Raw genomic sequence first — 19,954 nt, forward strand, 5'->3', positions numbered from 1 at the left:
TCCTTACTAGACAAGAAGCAAAAACCTTGCCTCATCATATTCATTGTCATACAAATTAAGAAATGTCTATCAGCGCACACATCCTCATGAGTGTATGATTTATCGGCAAATCCAACGGCCACTATTGACGTTAAGGGTACCGGCATTGGTATCAAGCCGACACCAGTTGTGGCTTCGTTTTCAGGGAGGGGACCTAATTGGTTGAACCCTGAAATTCTTAAACCCAAATTGATTGCTCCAAGGGTTAACATTTTGGCCGCTTGGACCATTGTCGTTGGTCAGACCGGGCTAGCCTTCGATAAAAGAAAATCGAGTTCAATTTTCAATCAGGAACTTCCATGGCTTGCCCTCATGTTAGTTGTGCGGCTGCGTTGATTAAATCGGTACACCTCAATTGGTGTCTGGCGGTTATTCGATCAGCTATGATGACTATCGCAAGTATAATCAATAATAAGAATCAGTCGATGATTGACGAAGCAATTAGGAAGTGATCAACTCTATACGAATTTGGTTCGGGGCATCTAAACCTCAATCGTGCAATGGATCCCGGACTTGGTTATGACATTACAAACAAATGATTATAAAAATTTGTGTGTCCTATTGGTTATAATTCGAAATTGGTTCAAGTCATTACGCAACCGCCAGCAGTTTGTCCAATGAAAAAGAAGCTATTACCTGAGAATCTCAAATACCCTTAGCTTGTTGCATCGTTTCCAACCATATCAAAGGGTCCAACAAACAGAACATTCATTAGGACCACGACGGCTGTGGGTGAGGCAAACTCAATTTACATTGCGAATATCGTGGCCCCGACAGGGGTGACTGTGAGGGTGGAGCAAGCGAAGTTGGTGTTCACACCAACGGTGAAGAAGAGGAGCTTTCTGGTGATCGTAACAGCCGATAGCAAGCATCTGGTGGTGGATGATGTTGGAGCTGTTTTCGGGTCATTGTCTAAGATATATGGGAATAAGCAATGATTGCTCGTTTTTCTTTCATAGAATGTTAAGTTGTAGCCTTTTGAGGTTTTGTCTTGTACAACGCCGAGATCCCTAACTTATTACCTCACTTTGTGAGTTTGGACAAGGGTGAAGGCGTGAAACTAAGAATTTGATATTGAGAGCTAAAATAAAATTTTAAAATTTCGGGGGACCAAAGGTAAAAAAATTGTTTAATTAAATTAAATGCTTGATTAGGGTGAATAAAGCTCGATTCAATTCAAAAAATTGAAAAAGATTTCGAATTTCGAGTTATTCGAATTATTCGAGTCAACTCGAATAACTCGATTCGAGTTTTGAGGTCGAGTCAACTTGAATTTCACATTTCAAATAACAGGTTGGTGTAAATACTCTTTTGGTTCCTATCAACATTGAAAATAAGCAAAGCAGTCTCTCTCTCAACAAAAAATAAAAAAATTCAAGATTTATATTTTTAAAAAATATAAAAATTCTTAAAAAAATTTTAAAATTTTAAAATTTTTCTAAAATAATTGTCGAAACTTTTTTTTTAAAATCGACTTTTAATTTTAAAAAACGAAAAATGGAGTCATCACCAATCATTTTCAATCAGGTGTGATTGGATTACCTTAAGACTCATTAGATTTTTTTAAAAAAGGGTAATATTTGGTCTTACAAATTCAGAAAATGAGTTCGGGAGTCGATTACATATAAGGAATGATTAACACCCTCATAACGCCCAAAATTGGTACCTAATTGATTACTTGATGTCTTAGTGTCGAGGATTGAAAATTTGAAGAGAATTTAAAACGCGATCCCTCCTTGCATAATGTTATTAAGATATGACTTAACTAAATTAAATAAAATGAAAAATGCCTTAATTCAAGTTAATCGAGAAGAAAGACCATGCCCCGTGAGTTAGGACACGATACCTCGAATTCTCAAAAACCAGAATAATCGCCATTTGATCGCTACTTAAATCTTGCTTTTCGTTATTTTAAATATGATATTCGATTACTTCGGTTTTAGGAAGATGCCATACTCCGTAAGTTAAGAGAACAACTCCTCGAATTCCAAAAATAATGAACATTGTCTCAATTTTAAGTATTTTCTATACGTTAGATAAAACGAAGATAATTTAAAAAAAATGATATACATTTAATTTATTTAGGCATAATATAAAAATGAATAAATATATTTTAACATGACGGCATAGTAATTAACAAAATAAAACAAAATAGTGATGGATAAAATAAAATGATAAATAAATAAATAAATGAATAAAGAGAAAAAAAAACAAATAAAAGGTAAAATAAAAACGCTATGCTAGCTAATAATAATAATGCAACATCAATTTATAGTAATAATAGCGATAATCGCGACATAATCATTATCATAATACTAATATGAATAATAAAAATAAAAATAATGATAATGATGATAAAATATAAAAGTACATAAAAAGTTATAAATAACATAAATTCTAAATATTTAAAAAGGTAAAGAAAAAAAACAGTTCGTAAAGGGGGAAGTAAATAAATAAAGGACTGAATTGGAATTTAAATGAAATTAAAAGTATAAATTGTAATAAAATAAATAAATAAAAATGATGAAACCCTAAGAAATCTTTAAGAAACCTTTCGGTTTCTCATCTGACGACAATACTGTCTTTCATCGGAGACAGTGGCCTCGGCCTCACACGGCGAAGAACAAACGATGCAAGTAAGAAGAGATTATCTTATTTTTATTTTCGAAAAAATAAAATAGATAAAAACAAATTACCTCTTTTTTAAAACTAGTTGCTTTTTTGTATTTTTTCTCTGTAAAAAAGGTTACATGCCATTGCTATGGCTTTTATAGCCATGTTACAAAATATTTTATTTTTTTTTTCTTTTTCTGCCTTTTCTGCTTTGCTTCCTGTTTCTATGTTGTTTCTGTTCTTTTCCCTTTTTGTGTTTCCTGCAGGGGCGGTGGAAGTCATCGGGGTTGCTGTTGCCGTTTTGGTGCAAGTGGGAAGGTTTTGGGCGCCGCGTCCGCTGACATGTCGGGGAGCGGCGCGGTAAGGGGGCTAGGGTTTTAGGTTTTCTGAAAAAATTTTAGGTTATGGGCTTGGGTTAGTAGTTTGGACTAGTATATTTTGTAAACAGACTTTTTATTTATTTTTGGTTTTATTTGTTGAGCCGGACGAAATTTGGCCATTGCAATAATAATTTTGGGAGCTAATTAATGATTCAAATTTATCATACTCAATTATCTTATTTTTTTTATTATTTTGCTTTGAAATTTTTTTCAAATATATATGGTTTCAAATTTGTATGTTTTAACATGGAATTATTCATACTGTAACAATATTTTTATTTGACATGTTTAATTTTTTAAATTTAACTCAAAACAATTTCACTCGATTCGACTCGACTCGAATTTCATTTCACTCAACTTGATTCGAAAAAATTTCAAAATTGAGTTTGGATGATAAAATAGGACTCGTGAACTCGATTAACTTGAAATTTTTTCACTCGATTCGACCGAATGCTCACCCCTAATTATACCTGACAAAACAAACAATATCCCATTTAATCAGAGGGGCCAAGACACTTACATGACCCTAGTTATACCTTAAATTGGATTTTGTGATTTTGTTAGTCTTTGTATCATACTAGACATTAGTCGACAATTGTCGTAAGTCGTTTTATGAAATAAAATGTTTAATAAAAAAAGTGGGTCGTAGTCATACAAAATTAAATTTGTACTCACTAATCAATCAATATTACATATTGCACTACTAAAAAGAACTAGTATTCAAACTCTGAAGATAATATTATTGGTAAGGACAATAAAAAACCCTAGAAAAAATTAATTCCGGAAATCAACATAAAACATACCTTCTGTTACTCTAATGTGTTTTTTCTACACACCATCTTCATTACAATTTACAACAATCCATTAGCACTTCAAAAACTCAAACCCAATTCAAAATTTTCATTACAAACAATCTTACAACTCCCAAAATTATGCCAACATATCCCTCCTTTACAAGTTTTAGACCGAACCAAGCCTGGTTCACAATGAAGAACAGACCGAAACCGAATGGCCATCGCCAAATCAACAAGAAGTGCGGCAAATACAACAATGGAGGACAAAGTAACAGAGTAAACAAGAAGAGTAATGGTAGGGCATTTCCCTTGTATAGGCCAAAATTTAATGAAATCCATGAACTTCAACAACAATACAGTAACAACCCAAAGGTGGTTCCAATTGGCTGCAAGTGAATCAGATACCCTCATTGCTATGTGTGCAAGTACAAGCAAAAACAACATGACTAGCAGCATTTATGTATATATAGATGTATGTATGTAGTGTGCATTAATGAGAGGGTTGAAGCTAGAAGGGCTTGGAAGACTCTAGCTAGGCAAGGTTGTAGATTCGTGTGGATGTGGTGAAATGGAGTTGGTGCCAACCTGGGTGAGGTTTTATAATGGGTACTGCAATGGCGGCCGACTTTTAGACTTGAAAAGGGATGTGGTGGCACGTGAATCTAAGGCATGTTCACTAGTTATAACTTGTAAACAATTGAAGCAAAAGAGGATAATGTTAGGGAATTAAATCTGGACCAAATTTAGGGAAATTCAGGAGTTGTGCGATTGAGGATTGAGATAAATTTAAAAAATAGGGGTAAAATTAAAAAAAATTGTATTAAAATGACTTAAATTAAATTTTTAACTTTTGAAAAGGATCAAAATTGTAATTGTCTTATTTAAATAAAAGCTAAAAGGGACTAAATTGAACAATTGACATTTAGGAGGCACTATAATCATAATTATACCATTGAGTCAAGGTGAAGGCAAGACCCTGCTTGCTCCTTCGCTACGCCTTTAACCAGACCGACCTTAGCCCCCTCAAATAAAAAAAATATATCTTTTAGCCCCTTTATAAATAGTAAAATTACACTTTGGTTCATACAAAAATGAAAAAGAAAACATAAATCATAAGTTAATAAAAGATAAAATTATACTTTGACCTCACAAAAAAAACTATAATTCAATTTCAGCCTTTTTTTTTCACTCCTGCAACCTATAAGATTGAAAGAAGTGCGAACTGGTGCAAAATCAATTGAATCGAGTAAAACCGGTTTTCAATAGTTTGAACCAAACTAGTTTAAATATTTAATTCTTTTTATAATTTATAAAATAAATATTTATATTTATATATTTTTAATTTTCTTAATGCTTTTTTAATTTTATTCTAAAATTTAAAATAACATATAATAATTGAACCGACAATTAAATCAAAAATGGTTGATATAACCGATTCAACCGTCGATCTGAATCTTAAAACATCGAATAATAATAGTCGATATCTCATTTAATTATATGGCTAAGTTCTTCTTAGTATCGAATTGAAGCTGCAACCCTATAGAAACGGAGAAGCAAAAAGATTAATTTGAACGTTTTTTGTTTTTGTTGAAGATATTGTTTTCAAATTCGGATCAGATTGATTAGATCAAAAACTGAACACGGCAGTAATCTAGAATAAAAGATTGAATCGATTTGGTCTATTTTTAAATATTTTCTTTTTAATACTTCAATTGAACTATTCAATTACAGATCCGATTCTGAAAATCTGAAGAAAAAACCCAAGTTATGAATGTGATGGCATTTAAAGGGTGATAGATTTTGAAAGATACTCTTGCAGATAAGATACATTTGAAGCCTTCACAATCCAGAGCTATCCATTGCTAACATTAACTTCATCAAATCGCTATCATATCTCCTTCGATTATAATTTTATTGTAATTTTTTACAATGATTTTATTTTATTTTTCATTTTTCGTTGTTCAGACTTTTTATTGTCACAATTCTCAAAAAGAATCTTTTAGTAATGTCGATTGATATCGATATTATTGTCAATACAAGAGAACGTAGGTTTGAAATACGTTGAAACGCATCATCCTCTTATTTAAAGGTTGGGGAGAGGCTACGAGTAGTTTTAGGTATTGTATAAAAAAAAGAGCAGATATGATCAGAACTTAATCTCTTAATAATTTTAGTTTTTTATAAGCAAATCCAAAGAGATAGGTAAACATTACCTCGTAAATTTAAAAATTGAATTCCTTCCTAAAATGATAGAAATTATTTAGTCCTTTAGAAATAATAAAATCATAGATTAGTACATTATAAAATTATGTTTTAACTTCTCAAAAGTTTTTAGATTCGCCTAAAGAAAACAGTAAACTGATATAACATTACACATGCGGTGATGTTTGCTACATAATATTTTGGAAATTGCATAATTTAATTTAACGAATTTAGCAGTTATCATTTGATCAGGTTTGGAATTTCAAAATATGAAAAGTATAGAGACTAAAATAACTAAATTAAAGTATAAGGTCTAAATTCAAAACGCACACATAATACAGGAACAAATAGCAAAATTTAACCCAAAAAAAAGAAGAGAAAAGCAAATAAAATAAAACGTCGGCGTTCTGATGATTTTCATTGTACACAGTGTCTTCATGGCTGTCTTGTCCCCCAAGTTCTTTCGGTCAAAAACACAGTCCTTCTCTTTACATTTTTCGAAACATCAGGTCGCAAATCAAAAACCAAATCGATCCTTCAACACAATCTTTGTCTTTGGTTCGAAAAATAAACCAAACAAAGTACCGAAATTGAACCCAAAAAAAAAAGGCGTAAATATCACTGGGAAAAAAGCTTTAACGAAAAATCATGGCGAGATATGATCGAGCAATTACTGTTTTCTCCCCCGATGGTCATTTATTCCAAGTGGAGTACGCTCTTGAAGCCGTCCGTAAAGGTAACGCTGCCGTCGGAGTTCGCGGCACTGATATCGTCGTCCTCGGTGTCGAGAAGAAATCCGCCGTCAAGCTCCAAGATTCCAGGTACTGAATTTCCTTTTAAATGAGCTTATCTTCTCAAATAAGGTTATTTTTTAGGTTGTCGATTGAATATTTTATGTTAATTTATGGAATTTCATTCCTAATTTGTTTAATTTCCTTAATTATCATTTCTAGTTTGAAACATTCTAATTTAGTCCCGTATCGTAACAATCAGTTTCTTTTATTTGCTTGTTGATTAGGTTTATCGTTGAATGTAAGCTTAATTTGAGTGTTTTGGGGGCCAAATGATAATTTACCATTTTGGGATAATTTTATCTTGGTTAAACTACATCTATGGTCACTTTTGTTTATTTTAGATTACATTTTGGTCACTTTTGTTTAAAATATTACGTTTTAGTCACTTACATTATGTGTTGTAATATTTTAATCACTGAGCCGTTAATGGCCCATTAACGGTGTAACGGTAAGCTGACGTGGCACGTTAAATCATCATTTTAAACAAAAATTTTAGGTTAAATTATACAACCGATCCCTATATTTTTTTGTTTTGGGCAATTTAATTTTTTTCTTTTATATTATTTAAACTTTACTCTCTCTTTTTCTCTTTATTTTCCATTATCTTCTGTTTCTCTTTCTATTTTCCTACCTTCTCCATATCTTTTAACATATTAAGAAGTCGAATTGACAGTTAAGAAAGAAGTAGGAAGTCGAAAGCCATCATTGCCTATAATCAAAACCCATAAACCCATACCATGATTCTTTCTTCATTGCCAATTCGACTTCTTGATATGTTAAAAGAAATGGAGAAGGTAGAAAAACAGAGGGGGAAGCAGAAGAAAATGGAAAATAAAGAAAAAAAGAAAGTCAAAAGAACATAAAAGAAAAAATTAAATTGCTCAAAATGAAAAAAATATGGGGACCAATTGTATAATTTAACTTAAAATTTTTGTTTGAAATGATAATTTAACGTGCCACATCAGCTTACCGTTACACTGTTAATGGCAATTAATAGCTCAATGATTAAAATGTTACAACATGAAAACGTAAGTGACTAAAACGTAACATTTCAGACATAAGTGACTAAAATGTAACATGAGGTAAACAAAAGTGACCATAGATATAGTTTACCATTTTATCTTTGTATATGCTTATTAATTTAGAATTTTAAAAGGGATTAAATCAAAAACTTTCATCTTTGCGGCCAAATGGTAGTTTACTATTTTGGGCGGTCAGCGCCCTCGCTTGTCCCTCGGTGCCATCTCTATTTAGACCGATGGCACTGGTCCGATTCTGAAAACATTAACTATTGCCTATAGGTGCAATTAACTCTTTTATATATGATTTTGAATGGTTGTAATAATGGGATTTTGAAATTATAAGCTCAGTATAATCTCTTTTTTCTTATTTGTACTAACAGAAGTGTTAGAAAGATTGTGTCTTTGGATGATCACATTGCTCTGGCTTGCGCGGGTTTAAAAGCCGATGCTCGAGTCTTGATCAATAGGGCTCGAATCGAATGTCAAAGTCATAGGCTTACAGTTGAGGATCCCGTAACTGTCGAATATATAACACGATACATTGCCGGTTTGCAACAGAAGTATACGCAAAGCGGCGGTGTTAGACCGTTTGGTCTCTCGACGTTGATCGTTGGCTTTGATCCCTATACTAGCGTTCCTTCTCTTTACCAGACCGATCCATCCGGAACATTTTCGGCTTGGAAGGCTAATGCAACTGGGAGAAACTCCAATTCGATGAGGGAGTTTCTCGAGAAAAATTATAAAGAAACTTCCGGACATGAAACGATCAAGTTAGCGATCCGTGCTTTGCTCGAAGTAAGTTTTTGCTTTTCATATGTGATCACTGCAATTGTAACTTGATATTGATATGATTAGGTTTTGCATTCGATCGCTCCACGTACATCTTTTATGATAGGGACTATTTTGCTCATTTTTTGAGTAAAAGAAGCAAAATGTAATCCTTCTCCTAGTACAAGTGCCTCCATGATACTTTTACCTCTGTTATGCAGTTTATGTATTGAATTTGTTGAGTGACGATGGTGAATGCATTAGTGTTTGCCAATGGTTGATGATCGCGTGCGGGCGAAATAAAACGTCTCGCTTAGTTCATTAATGCATTATGTTTGTTGTTTTGGTTTATCTTCGAATGAGAACATATGTGGTTTTCCTTTTGGTTAACAATTAGGTCGTCGAAAGCGGGGGAAAGAACATCGAAGTTGCCACAATGACGAAAGAGCATGGACTGCGGCAACTAGAAGAATCCGAAATCGATGCCATCGTTGCCGAGATCGAAGCGGAGAAAGCAGCTGCGGAGGCTGCAAAGAAGGACCTGGCCGCCCCTAAAGAAACCTAGTTTGATATCGGATATCTCTCCGATTGCCCCAGCTTGTGTCCTTTCATTAGTTTGCCCTTTTTAGCTGCTTTCAAAAACTATATATATATATTTTCAGCATTATGCTTTTGTTTATAGGGCTTGATTGTTGTTACAATTAGAGACTAATATATATATATCAATCCATTTTTGGGTTTAATTATGGTTTTAGTACTTTGTTATGCATAAATTTTTAAATTTAATCATTTTACTTTAACTTGATATAATTTGATTGATATTATTACCTCCACGTTAGTAACATCGTTTGTTTCTAAAGCATTTGGTTGACATATAAAGGTTAAAATATGCTTTTAGTCCTTATATTTCTATAAAATTTGAGATTCAGTCCATGTCCTTTAAAAGTTAAAAATTCATCCTCTTACTTTTTCAATTTAAAAATCTTAGTCCAATTATGATCGTTACTTAGCATTATTTTACTATCAATTATATGGCGTATTACATGAGAACAGATTAATCAACATGTCAAATTGACAAATTTTGATAGAAAATAATTACAATTTTAATAATTGAACTGTGATTTTTAAATCAAAATAGTTGAAGTTCGTAATTCTAGCTTTTTAAATACAGAGACTAAATCCTAAATTTTGTCGAAATACAAAGACTAATAACATATTTTAACCACATATAAACTTATTATTGGTTTGACATGATTGACCGGATTTTCACGTGACTAAAAATAAATTCGTGTCATCATTTTTTTATTTTAAAAAATATCATATGATTTAATTTAACAAATGGATTTTTGAGGATTTATCAATTAAACTTTAATTATTAAATAAAAAGAGTATACTAAAATTAAATTTTAAATGAAAATTAAGCTTTTACATTTCAAATAAACAATCATATAATCATATGTAAATTATTAACATGTTAAATTTTAATATAATATAGATTATTAATATATAAAAAAGTTTATGTATTTGATTTTATATACAGTAGTAGATGTACTTATGAGTCGGATTACATTAGACTTATTTGTAATATTAATACATTTTATACTTACCTAAACCCAACTTAAATATAGGCTTCAACATTTTCCCAATTTTTCTCGTATTTATAAATAATTAATCCAAGTCCGTTTTAGGTTGGCTCATATTCAATAATTTTTTTTATTTATTAAATTTTAAATATAAACAATTTTTATAATTTTTAATGTTTACATTGTAGTATTGTATATTATTATAGTTTTAATTTTTATGTGTTACAAATTACAAAAAAAAAATATAATATAATATACTACAAATTAAAAAAAAAGGGGGTCAAGTCTGGTTGGCTTGAACGTTAAATGTTTAAGCTTGAGCCTCGTCTAAAATTTAAATAATCTAATTTCTTTTGTGTAAATTCATTTTTCGATCTTAATATTTCTATTCATTTAGAGTATTTTCATAATTTTATTTTTATTATATTCTTCATAAGAATCAAAATGAAGTGGAGAAATCAATTTTATTTTCAAACCCTCAAATTTACTAAATAAAAGTTTTTCAATAAATAATTATTTTTTAATTAATACTGAGCTGATTACTAAAGGAGAAAAAGAAACTCATGGAAGCTTTTGATGTCTCTACCAAACACCTTTGAAAAAGAAGCAAAGAAATTATAAAATTGATGGTGAAATGTGAATTATGGAGAAGTGACTCATTTTTCTTCAAGTGAGGTGTCATTCATATATATATATATATATATATATTAGCGGTCTAATTAGATAATCATCTATAATTTGAAGTAGTTAAGTACAATTATCAATATAATAGTAAGTAAAAATATCGTAGAAGTCTCTATATTAAAAATTAAATTATATTTTTTATTTAAAAAATGAGTAAATTAGTCTATGTATGTTAGACTAAAGAGTAGATTTCTCATTTTGTTAAAATTTTCAAAAACTGGTGTGTCTGATGAAATAACTAGACATTATACGTAGTGTTAATGTACAAGGATCAATTTTTACCATATAAATAGATAAAAAATTTTAACAGAATGATTAACTTACTCTTTGATCTAATGTATATGTACCAATTTACTCATTTTTTAGTGGAGAGGGCAAAATACATTCTAGCTCCTAGTACAAGAACCTCTATAGCATTTTTAGATCACAAGTATAATTATAAATTACAAAGAACTAATATCCGATCAACTAAAACTAAAATAACTCAATATAAAGCATAATGTATTGAAAACTAGAATATATCTAAACTTAGATTAAAATAAATTTAGATAAAATCTACTCATAATAAAACTTAAACCCAGAATAATCTAAACACTTGAAAGTCTCGACTTTCACTTTTGTTAATACTACCAAAATCTTATCGACTAATAATCCATAATTCGAAATGAAAGTCGATAAATTTATGTTTAAAATTTTTAAAATGATCAAATATTATATAGAAAAGTCCTAAAAGAAAATTATCAAAATAATCCCAAAAGATTCACTAAATCCTAAATCATCTTTCTAGAAGTATATATCTAAGTGGTTGATACCAAGAACATTATGGAGTTATACCTAATATTGTTTCTAGAACAATTAGTAGTTTAATTGGGGGGTTTTTTTTCTTCTTAAATTATGAGTTCAGCTTTTCATGAAATCAACATTCGAACTTCCTAGCTTCATCAAGGGGCGCTGTTCGATAAATAAATTAGTATAAAGACACATGTTTTTCACTATATTAATATATATATACTCAAAATTAGTGGTGGAGTTAAAAAGGTAGGTAGTGACTTTGACCCGGTAAAAATGGTATAATTTTATAATCTCTTTTAAAATTTGTTATATCCCTTTTAGAATATAACACGTGACTAGTTATGAGATAAACTAATAAAGACTTTCTGTGAACCTCCCGTGGATAATGAATCTTTATGGATAACCTATGGATCATTCATAGAGAACCCTTCGTAAACTGTCTGTGGATAACGAACCACTACAGATGGTTTGTGAACCTTCTAAACAGAGCGTTCGTGTGAGACTCTTCTATGAACTTCTAAGTAATCATCATTGAGAGTCCGCTGTAGATTCTTGTGGGGGACACATAGGTGTAACAACCTTGTACTACCTAGTACAACTCCAAGGATAAAGAATGTCAAAGTATGACCATGCAGCACGTCCCATGACGACAACAAACTTACAACGACCCTGCCACCTCGCCAGGTAAATAAAGAAAAACCTTATTAAAAAAATTAGCTTTTTCTTTATTGTATTAGCATTCGATTAAATCATAACATCAATCCAATCCTATAAATATTCACTTTATAAATGTAATTAATGAATGATTAATTATTTATAAATTAATAAAAAAAAATCGTAAATAATAGAATTTAAACTTAAAATCCCACATTACCATTTCAACCAGGTTTTATTTAATTCTTATATAAATATAATTTTTACATATTTTTTAAACTAAAAATTGTTTAGAATCTAATATATAATAATCTCTTAACATCACTTATAACATTAAAAACTCTATTATGCAATTTCATAAAATTAGACTCTCTTTGATATAATTAGATTCCATGCATTGCTTGCCATGCAGCGAGTGTGTTTTTTTTTATATTATACAATTATTTGTATTTGTATTTTCACTTGTTTATAATTTGTTGTATATAAATTTTAATACGAGCTTTCAGAATGAGAGAATCTCGTCGAAGTTCTTAGAAAATAAATCATACATGTTACATATAATGACTCGTCAAGAAATTTCATAATTTGTGTTTGATGAGATTTTAACTCATAATCGATAGCATACAAGACATTATTTGGGTGAGAAACTGAGAATAGCTCAAGTGATAACACTCTCACCCATTAATACACTATAAGGTTTAGGCATGAGTTCGAGTTAAAACATGCGCGATATGTATTATTTCTCCTATCAAGTACTCATTAAAATCATTATCGATGCCAGTTCAAGTATTCGGACTCTCATCAAAAATTTTTAAAAAAAATCCCATAAAATTAATATCAAATCAATAAAAGATCCAACGGTCCGAACCAACATCACTTCATAATTTCTCCTCAAGTTATACATTAACCATATATAAAGACAAAATTAGAAAGATTTTTAAGCTAATAATAAACTATAACATCCTTCTCATTTTTCTCTGCATCTACCACCTAATTTTTTAAGAACAAGAAAACCCAAATTTCCTCTTATTTCATTTCCAAACTTCTAAAATCCAGGAAACCAGATTCCAACCCCAAGAAATCATAACCATTACCATTGTTCTTGCTCTTGCTCTTGCTTTTGTTCATGCTACTGCTCATGATTGGCTCTGTTGGGGGACTGATTCTCAAGTCCAAATTCAAGTCTGGGATTTTCTTCATCTCATCATCATCATCTTTGTTGATGAATTCATTAGGGTTTTTAATATCATAATTGCTGTCTTCTTTGTTACCTTCATAATTAACGCCATTGCAACAGATTGCACTTGCAACATGACGTCCAGTGCTTTCATTGAGTTGCTTATGAGTCAAGGGATCGACCCCTCGGTTCAATAGCTTCCTTCTTATATGTGTGTTCCAGTAGTTCTTTATCTCGTTATCTGTTCTTCCTGGTAATCTCGCAGCTATAAGTGACCACCTATATAAAAAAAAAACAAAAAGAAAAAAAAAGGTTAATTTATTATTTGGTATCTGATTTGAATTCGATGTTCAATTTGGTACCTAGATTTGGTTTCAATGTTGGTACCGAGTTTTTCAATTTGGTACTTGAGTTTTTTTTTTCCCTAGTAAAGTACCTGAGTTTGGGTTCAAAGTTTAACTTTTTTTTTATCTAAATTAATTACCTATCAAATTGAACATTGAAGTTAAACTCAATATCAAATTGGGACAAAAAAAACTTGGCTTCGGTACCAAATTTTATATTGTTCCATCAATATTTTTGAAATATTTATAAACTAATTGCACCCAATGTTCCCAAAATTATGATGTAGGTTTTAAATAAATTCTTAAATTTCAAAACATTTTTAATCGAGTCCTCAAATTACCACCATCATATAAATCAAAAAAGCCCTTTATGTAGCATAGAATTATCAGCCTAAAGATGGTGATTGAACTGATGGAACGATCTGATTGATACAATATTAATACTTTAAAGACTTATCAATTAAAACAGTTTCGAAATTCAAGATCAACTTAAAATCTTGTAATTCAATTAACCCAATTTTTATACTACTATGAGCAACCAAAGTTCCAATTAAGATGAAAATGGGGGGTATACTTACTTATTACCAAGAAGGCTATGAAGCTTGATAATGAGTTCATCTTCATCCTCAGTGAAATTGCCTCGTTTAAGGTCAGGTCTTAAATAGTTGATCCACCGAAGCCGACAGCTTTTTCCGCAACGAAGGAGGCCAGCGGCTTTAGGAAGGGAACGCCAACAACCTTCGCCGCGGGCTCGGATATAAGCGATGAGGCGATCATCTTCTTCTTTGGTCCATGCACCTTTGTTTGTATGAGCTTTCTCACAACATGGAGACCTTCCCATTTGATTTCAGCAATAAACCCACAGCAATGTATTTATATATAGTATATATAAATATACAAATTAAAGTTGTTTTTCAGTATATATATATTGAGAGAGAGAGAGAGAGAATTTATAAAGTAGTAGGCCGGTCCTGAACCACAGCTTTAGAAGTGGTTTTATAGACTTCTTACTACTATTGCAGCATTCGAATCCGAAAATTTCATTTGATTAATTTTATTTTTAATTTTAATTTATTCAATTTGATTGATTTTAAAAAATTAATAATTCGAATTGATTCGAATAAAGTAAATTGAACTTAAGCTAATTCGAACTTAAATGATTCAAATAATTAATCAAAAGTGATTAAAATTAAAATATGATCCGAGTTTATAATGGTCTGATTTGATAACTCAAAACTTTAAATTTGAATGATTTGAATTTGAAAGGACTTACTAACAATTTACTAGTGAGGCACAACTAAATTGTTGACAGTGTCTTCTCATCAAGTTCCTCCCACTCTGTCTGATTCGCATCCGCGGGCTTTTGCCCTATAACAACATTTTTCAAACCTTTTTGAATCAGATTTGTCGTCATCTGAACCTGCCATAAGTTGAAATTTGTGATCCTATCGAACTTTTCGATATCATACCTCCTTGTCATCTCTAAACGGGTTGAATGTGAAAATCGAACCAAGCTCTGATACTAGTTTGTTGGATCAAACCCAAGTTATGCAATGAATAAACGAAAATCAAGAAAATCAGAAACATATTTATGTGGAAAAACTCTTCTGAATAGGATAAAAAGCCACGAGCAAAGAAAAGTTTCACTAAAACGGAAAAAACCGAAAAGGGGAGTACAATATGGAAAATCAAATAAACCCTGAACCTAAAATACAAAGATTCTCCAAAATTCTCACAAACTCTCTCTTAATTTTGTTGTTGTTATTCTAAACTATCTCAGGTTGCTAGATGACCTATTTATAGGCTGAAATTCGTTTAAAGAAAATATGACTAAAACATCCCTAGAATAAACAGAGTTAGACTAGGAAAATATAACAGAGTTTAACTAGGAGAAGAAACTCAGTTGGAACACATCGCCACTTCGTGACGTGGCATACTGCCTTGTCAGGACGTCCTTCATCGCGTCATCAGGACATGGCGAATCTTCTTGTCATGTTGTCGAGACGTCGACTCTTCCTCGTCCCGACGTCAACCCTGTTTCATCCAAAATACGAGGCACACTCCACAATAGGCAATATCCTTATAGTGCAAGAAGCTATACATTTGATGTGGATTTGTAATAAGAAAATGGGTTGGAGGCAATAAAAGTATACTTGGAAAAGGCTTAAGATAGAGTCTTGATGGGATTTTATGAATGATACTTTGGTTGATGTGGGTCTTTCTACTAGAATGATCAAATTTATTATGAACTGTATTTCTTTATCTTCTATGCAGGTTTTATGGAACATTACTTTAACTAAAAACCTCTTCTATCTATCGAAATTCGTCAAGAAGATCTTTTATCTCCGTATTTACTCATGTTATACATAAAACGACTTGAACATAATATTCGAAAAACAATATGAAAAGGATCTTAGAAACCTTTATAGTTGAGAATTGGTAGTCCCAAATTATGACATCTTCTTTTTGCCGATGATTTGGTCTTATTTTGTCAAGCATCAATGGATGAAGCCTTGATGCCAATCATATGATAATTATATAAAGAGATTTGGGAAAAAAAAGAAAAGTGGGTTTCTAGAAGATTTGGAAGTTGGGTTTTGGTTGTTTGTGGACTTTGGTTCACCTGCCCTTTTTTTTTCACTTGTTTTTAATACTAAATAATTGTATAAAAAATATTTTTTTTATTTTAATTAAATAAAACTAATATCAAATGTAAAAAGTGGGTTTATATTTAATTTTTTTTAAGTTAAGACATAGATAATACATTTAAATAATTATAATAAAAATCACCGATAATAAAGCATCATCGTACTAATAATTAAAATATATTTTATCTTAAATTACGAGTAATTATTTGTACTTAATTGATAGAAATTTATAAGTCCAATCATATGCTAGTTTTGTCTAAATTTATTTTTATTTTAGTCCAGGTATATTTTAAATGCCTCATAGTTTATCCCTAACCCATATATAGGAGTATAATGGGCTTTACTCACTCGAACTCACATCCTCTTATATAGACAACAATACATAACACTCAATCGAGATATATATATAACTTTTTTATTTTAATATTTGGCTCAAATTTGCATATGAGTATTTTGTTACTTACCCACCACACGTAATATAACTTTTTCACCTACTACATATACTTTTTATATATATCACATGAGATATATATATATATCACAATTCACCTACTTTTTCACCTTTCCGACTGTCCAACACTGGCGTCACGTTTGACGTTAGAAATTACATGGGGGAGGTACCATTTGAGATTTTTTATTATTATTTATACTTAAATCAAAACAATATAAAATATAAACGAGCTAAAAATCGAGTAATTCAAATTTAAACAGCACATGACTAGAAATCCACCCATGATAGAGCTTGAACTTAGGTACATAAAACTCATAATTTCAACTTTTACCGATACTGCCAAAGCTTTACTGGCACCATTTGAGTTTTGGACTAAGATTAAGTCATTATTTTGTAATTATATCAAGTCTAATATTGTTGGTTAAGGGCTAATTGCACTAAATATCTTGGAATTGTTATCTAGATTTTAAATTGATCTTTAAATTTCAAACCATGTTAATTGAGCCATTAAAGTATCAGTATCACATCAATCAAATCTTTTTTATCAACTTAGCTATCAATTTAAGAGTTAAATATCAGTTTAGATCTAACATGGAGCATATTTAAAACGCATGTATGCTTACCACATTAGACAATTTCGACTTGACATGTTAAAAACGGTGTCAATAAAATTTAAGAGGGTTATTTTTTTTCTTTTTTTTAACACATTAAATTCAAGCTATCCATATAATAAGCACACACATATTTATAATTTGATCCATGCATTTTAAATATACTTTGCATCATATTTGAGTTGTCATTTAACACCAAATTACGGACTAAATTGATAGAATGACCTAATTGATACTTTTCTGATGCTTTTGAAAACTCAATTGAAATGTTTTGAAGGACCAATTTACATAATTTGAGGATGTTTAATACAATTAAACCATACATAGAAAATAAATATATTGTACCAATACAAAAATGATTCTTAATTGATGTTTTAAGTTTACCCACTTGTGTTTTTTATCTTTCAAAATAAAATTAAATTTAGGGTTATGAATATAGAACAATTTTAAAATTCGTGATCAGCATCTACTTTTTAGTGAATCTACCGAATACAGAGAATTAATTACTGACCTCACTCCAATAAAACCTTGGGAGTATACCATTGAAGTTTTAAGAAATAGATAAAATTAGTGGTAAAAATGATGGATCAAACATATACTGATTAAAAGCTAAAGTTACATATTTTATGTAACTAAATTGGTTAATTTATGAGAATGCACCACTAATTTTGCCATATTTATTGAATTTTGTGCAGGAATGTAATTTGGGGCTAAATAGAAGAAAAAGGAAACAATTGGGCCAAATTGAAGAAAGAAGCAAAGGAGGGCCAAAGTAGAATTTTTCCAATATTAATTAGCTGAAAATTTTGTTGACTTAGTGGGGGAGATTATTTTGGGATTTATTTTATTATGGGATATTTTTCCTTAATTTCCTATGACTAGTTGGCTCCTAATTTAGTAAATCCCCTAGTATAAATAGAGCTTGTATTGTTCATTAATTCATCAATCAAAAAATATTTAGCTTTTGTCTTTCAATTCTCTCCTTTCTCACGTAGCCTTTGTTATTTCTTAGTTTGTTTTCCTTCAATTTATTAATTCCAGTAACAAACCATCCATTTCACCTTTATTTTCAACTTTTCACAAATTTATTTATTGTCTTTAGTTTCTTTAACTTTCAATTCCTAAAACTTCCAGCTAGTTACTACTTACCATTTACAACTCTTTTTTCAAATTCTCCTTTTCAACCACCCCACTTTAATATATTTATTTTTTCCATCCCCCATACTCAATCACATCACCCATCTTTTCACCATTTCTACCTTATTTAATTTATCAAATACCAACATGCCGCAAACCTTAGCCAACTAAACCCATTTTCAGCTTTAGGCCAAAATTAGCCTCGTCAAAACCTGTAAGTTACAAACCCGAGCTATTTAACTCCTAAAATTTCAGTACTTATTACTTCTCCGGATTAAGAGTATGATTTCGTCAACTCATAAAGTCAGATCAACACTAAGTCAAAAAAGACGTCGTTTGATTTAGTGTGGTTAGACGTACAGTTAGAATTCCGAAAGGAACGTTTTTAATCGGTTTTCTGTGAACACATTGGCGTGCCAAGTAGAGATTGCTGTTTGGTTCCGTCAAGGGAAGTAGTAACCGGATTTAAATGTCCCACGCGGTTGAGGGCTTTGGTTCGAGCTAGGCTATTCTAGAACGCAAAGCTGCCGGAGTTCTAAATCACGAATGTTTCGTGGTTGTTCGATCGGTAAGAATTAGTTATTGGACGTTCCATAACTAATTTACACAAGGAAGAGTTGGTGTCCGAGGCGTCCTCGGTAGCTATAACTAGCTTATTGGAAAAGAGGAGTTCATCCAATTTCGAGGATCGGTTCAAAGACGAGGAAAATTCGTGTCTAAAGCTGAGCTCATTCTAATTAATTTTCCTCAATATTTATTTCACGGTTTTTATTATTCTGTTTTCAACTTTTACTTTTGACGTTATTTTTCTGTTAATTTCAGGTTTTCAAATTTTTATCCCCCCCGAACGTCTTGGGCACGACAGCTACCCCGACATAAATCTGGTCAAGCGAGCAACAGTTTACAGTAAACCAGTCTCTGAGGGATCGACCCTACTCCCTATACTGCATAATTTGCAAACTAAGGCGTAGGTTTATATTGGTGGATTCGACACCCACCATATACCTAAACGCATTAATTGGTTGGATTGGTGCCTTCGTCGTCGCAATTAATTTAGGTTGGCCTTTTAACCCAAGTTTTTCCTACACATAATAATATAATGCTTTGATTAAACCCAATTACACCCACCAAAATTTATAATGGACTTCATCAATAAACTGTCCATAGGTACATCGTTTTTTTTTTAATATTTTTAAATTTAAATTGAATTGAGGTGATCGTTGTTTTTATTGTTTTTATTTAGAGTTTGTGTTGTACTTTT

General features: G+C 31.0%; 2 protein-coding genes across 2 annotated transcripts; one reads left to right on the plus strand and one right to left on the minus strand.

Annotated features, from left to right (window-relative positions):
- The first annotated feature begins 6,445 nt into the window (after nucleotides 1–6,445).
- LOC107908656 (proteasome subunit alpha type-7) lies at nucleotides 6,446–9,355 on the plus strand. Its single transcript, XM_016835892.2, has 3 exons — nucleotides 6,446–6,849; nucleotides 8,225–8,639; nucleotides 9,010–9,355. The coding sequence occupies exons 1-3, from the start codon at nucleotides 6,677–6,679 to the stop codon at nucleotides 9,175–9,177; spliced, it is 756 nt and encodes a 251-aa protein (XP_016691381.1). The 5' UTR covers nucleotides 6,446–6,676; the 3' UTR covers nucleotides 9,178–9,355.
- Nucleotides 9,356–13,140: 3,785 nt separating this feature from the next.
- Nucleotides 13,141–14,808, minus strand: LOC107908655 (MYB-like transcription factor 4). The gene is made up of 2 exons (XM_016835891.2): nucleotides 14,425–14,808; nucleotides 13,141–13,781 (listed from the first exon to the last, which is right to left on the minus strand). Exons 1-2 carry the CDS (start codon nucleotides 14,685–14,687, stop codon nucleotides 13,352–13,354), a joined length of 693 nt encoding a protein of 230 aa, XP_016691380.1. The 5' UTR covers nucleotides 14,688–14,808; the 3' UTR covers nucleotides 13,141–13,351.
- Between the last annotated feature and the right edge of the window lie 5,146 nt (nucleotides 14,809–19,954).

Source organism: Gossypium hirsutum, chromosome D02 (genome assembly GCF_007990345.1).
Source record: "Gossypium hirsutum isolate 1008001.06 chromosome D02, Gossypium_hirsutum_v2.1, whole genome shotgun sequence".
NCBI lineage: Eukaryota > Viridiplantae > Streptophyta > Magnoliopsida > Malvales > Malvaceae > Gossypium > Gossypium hirsutum.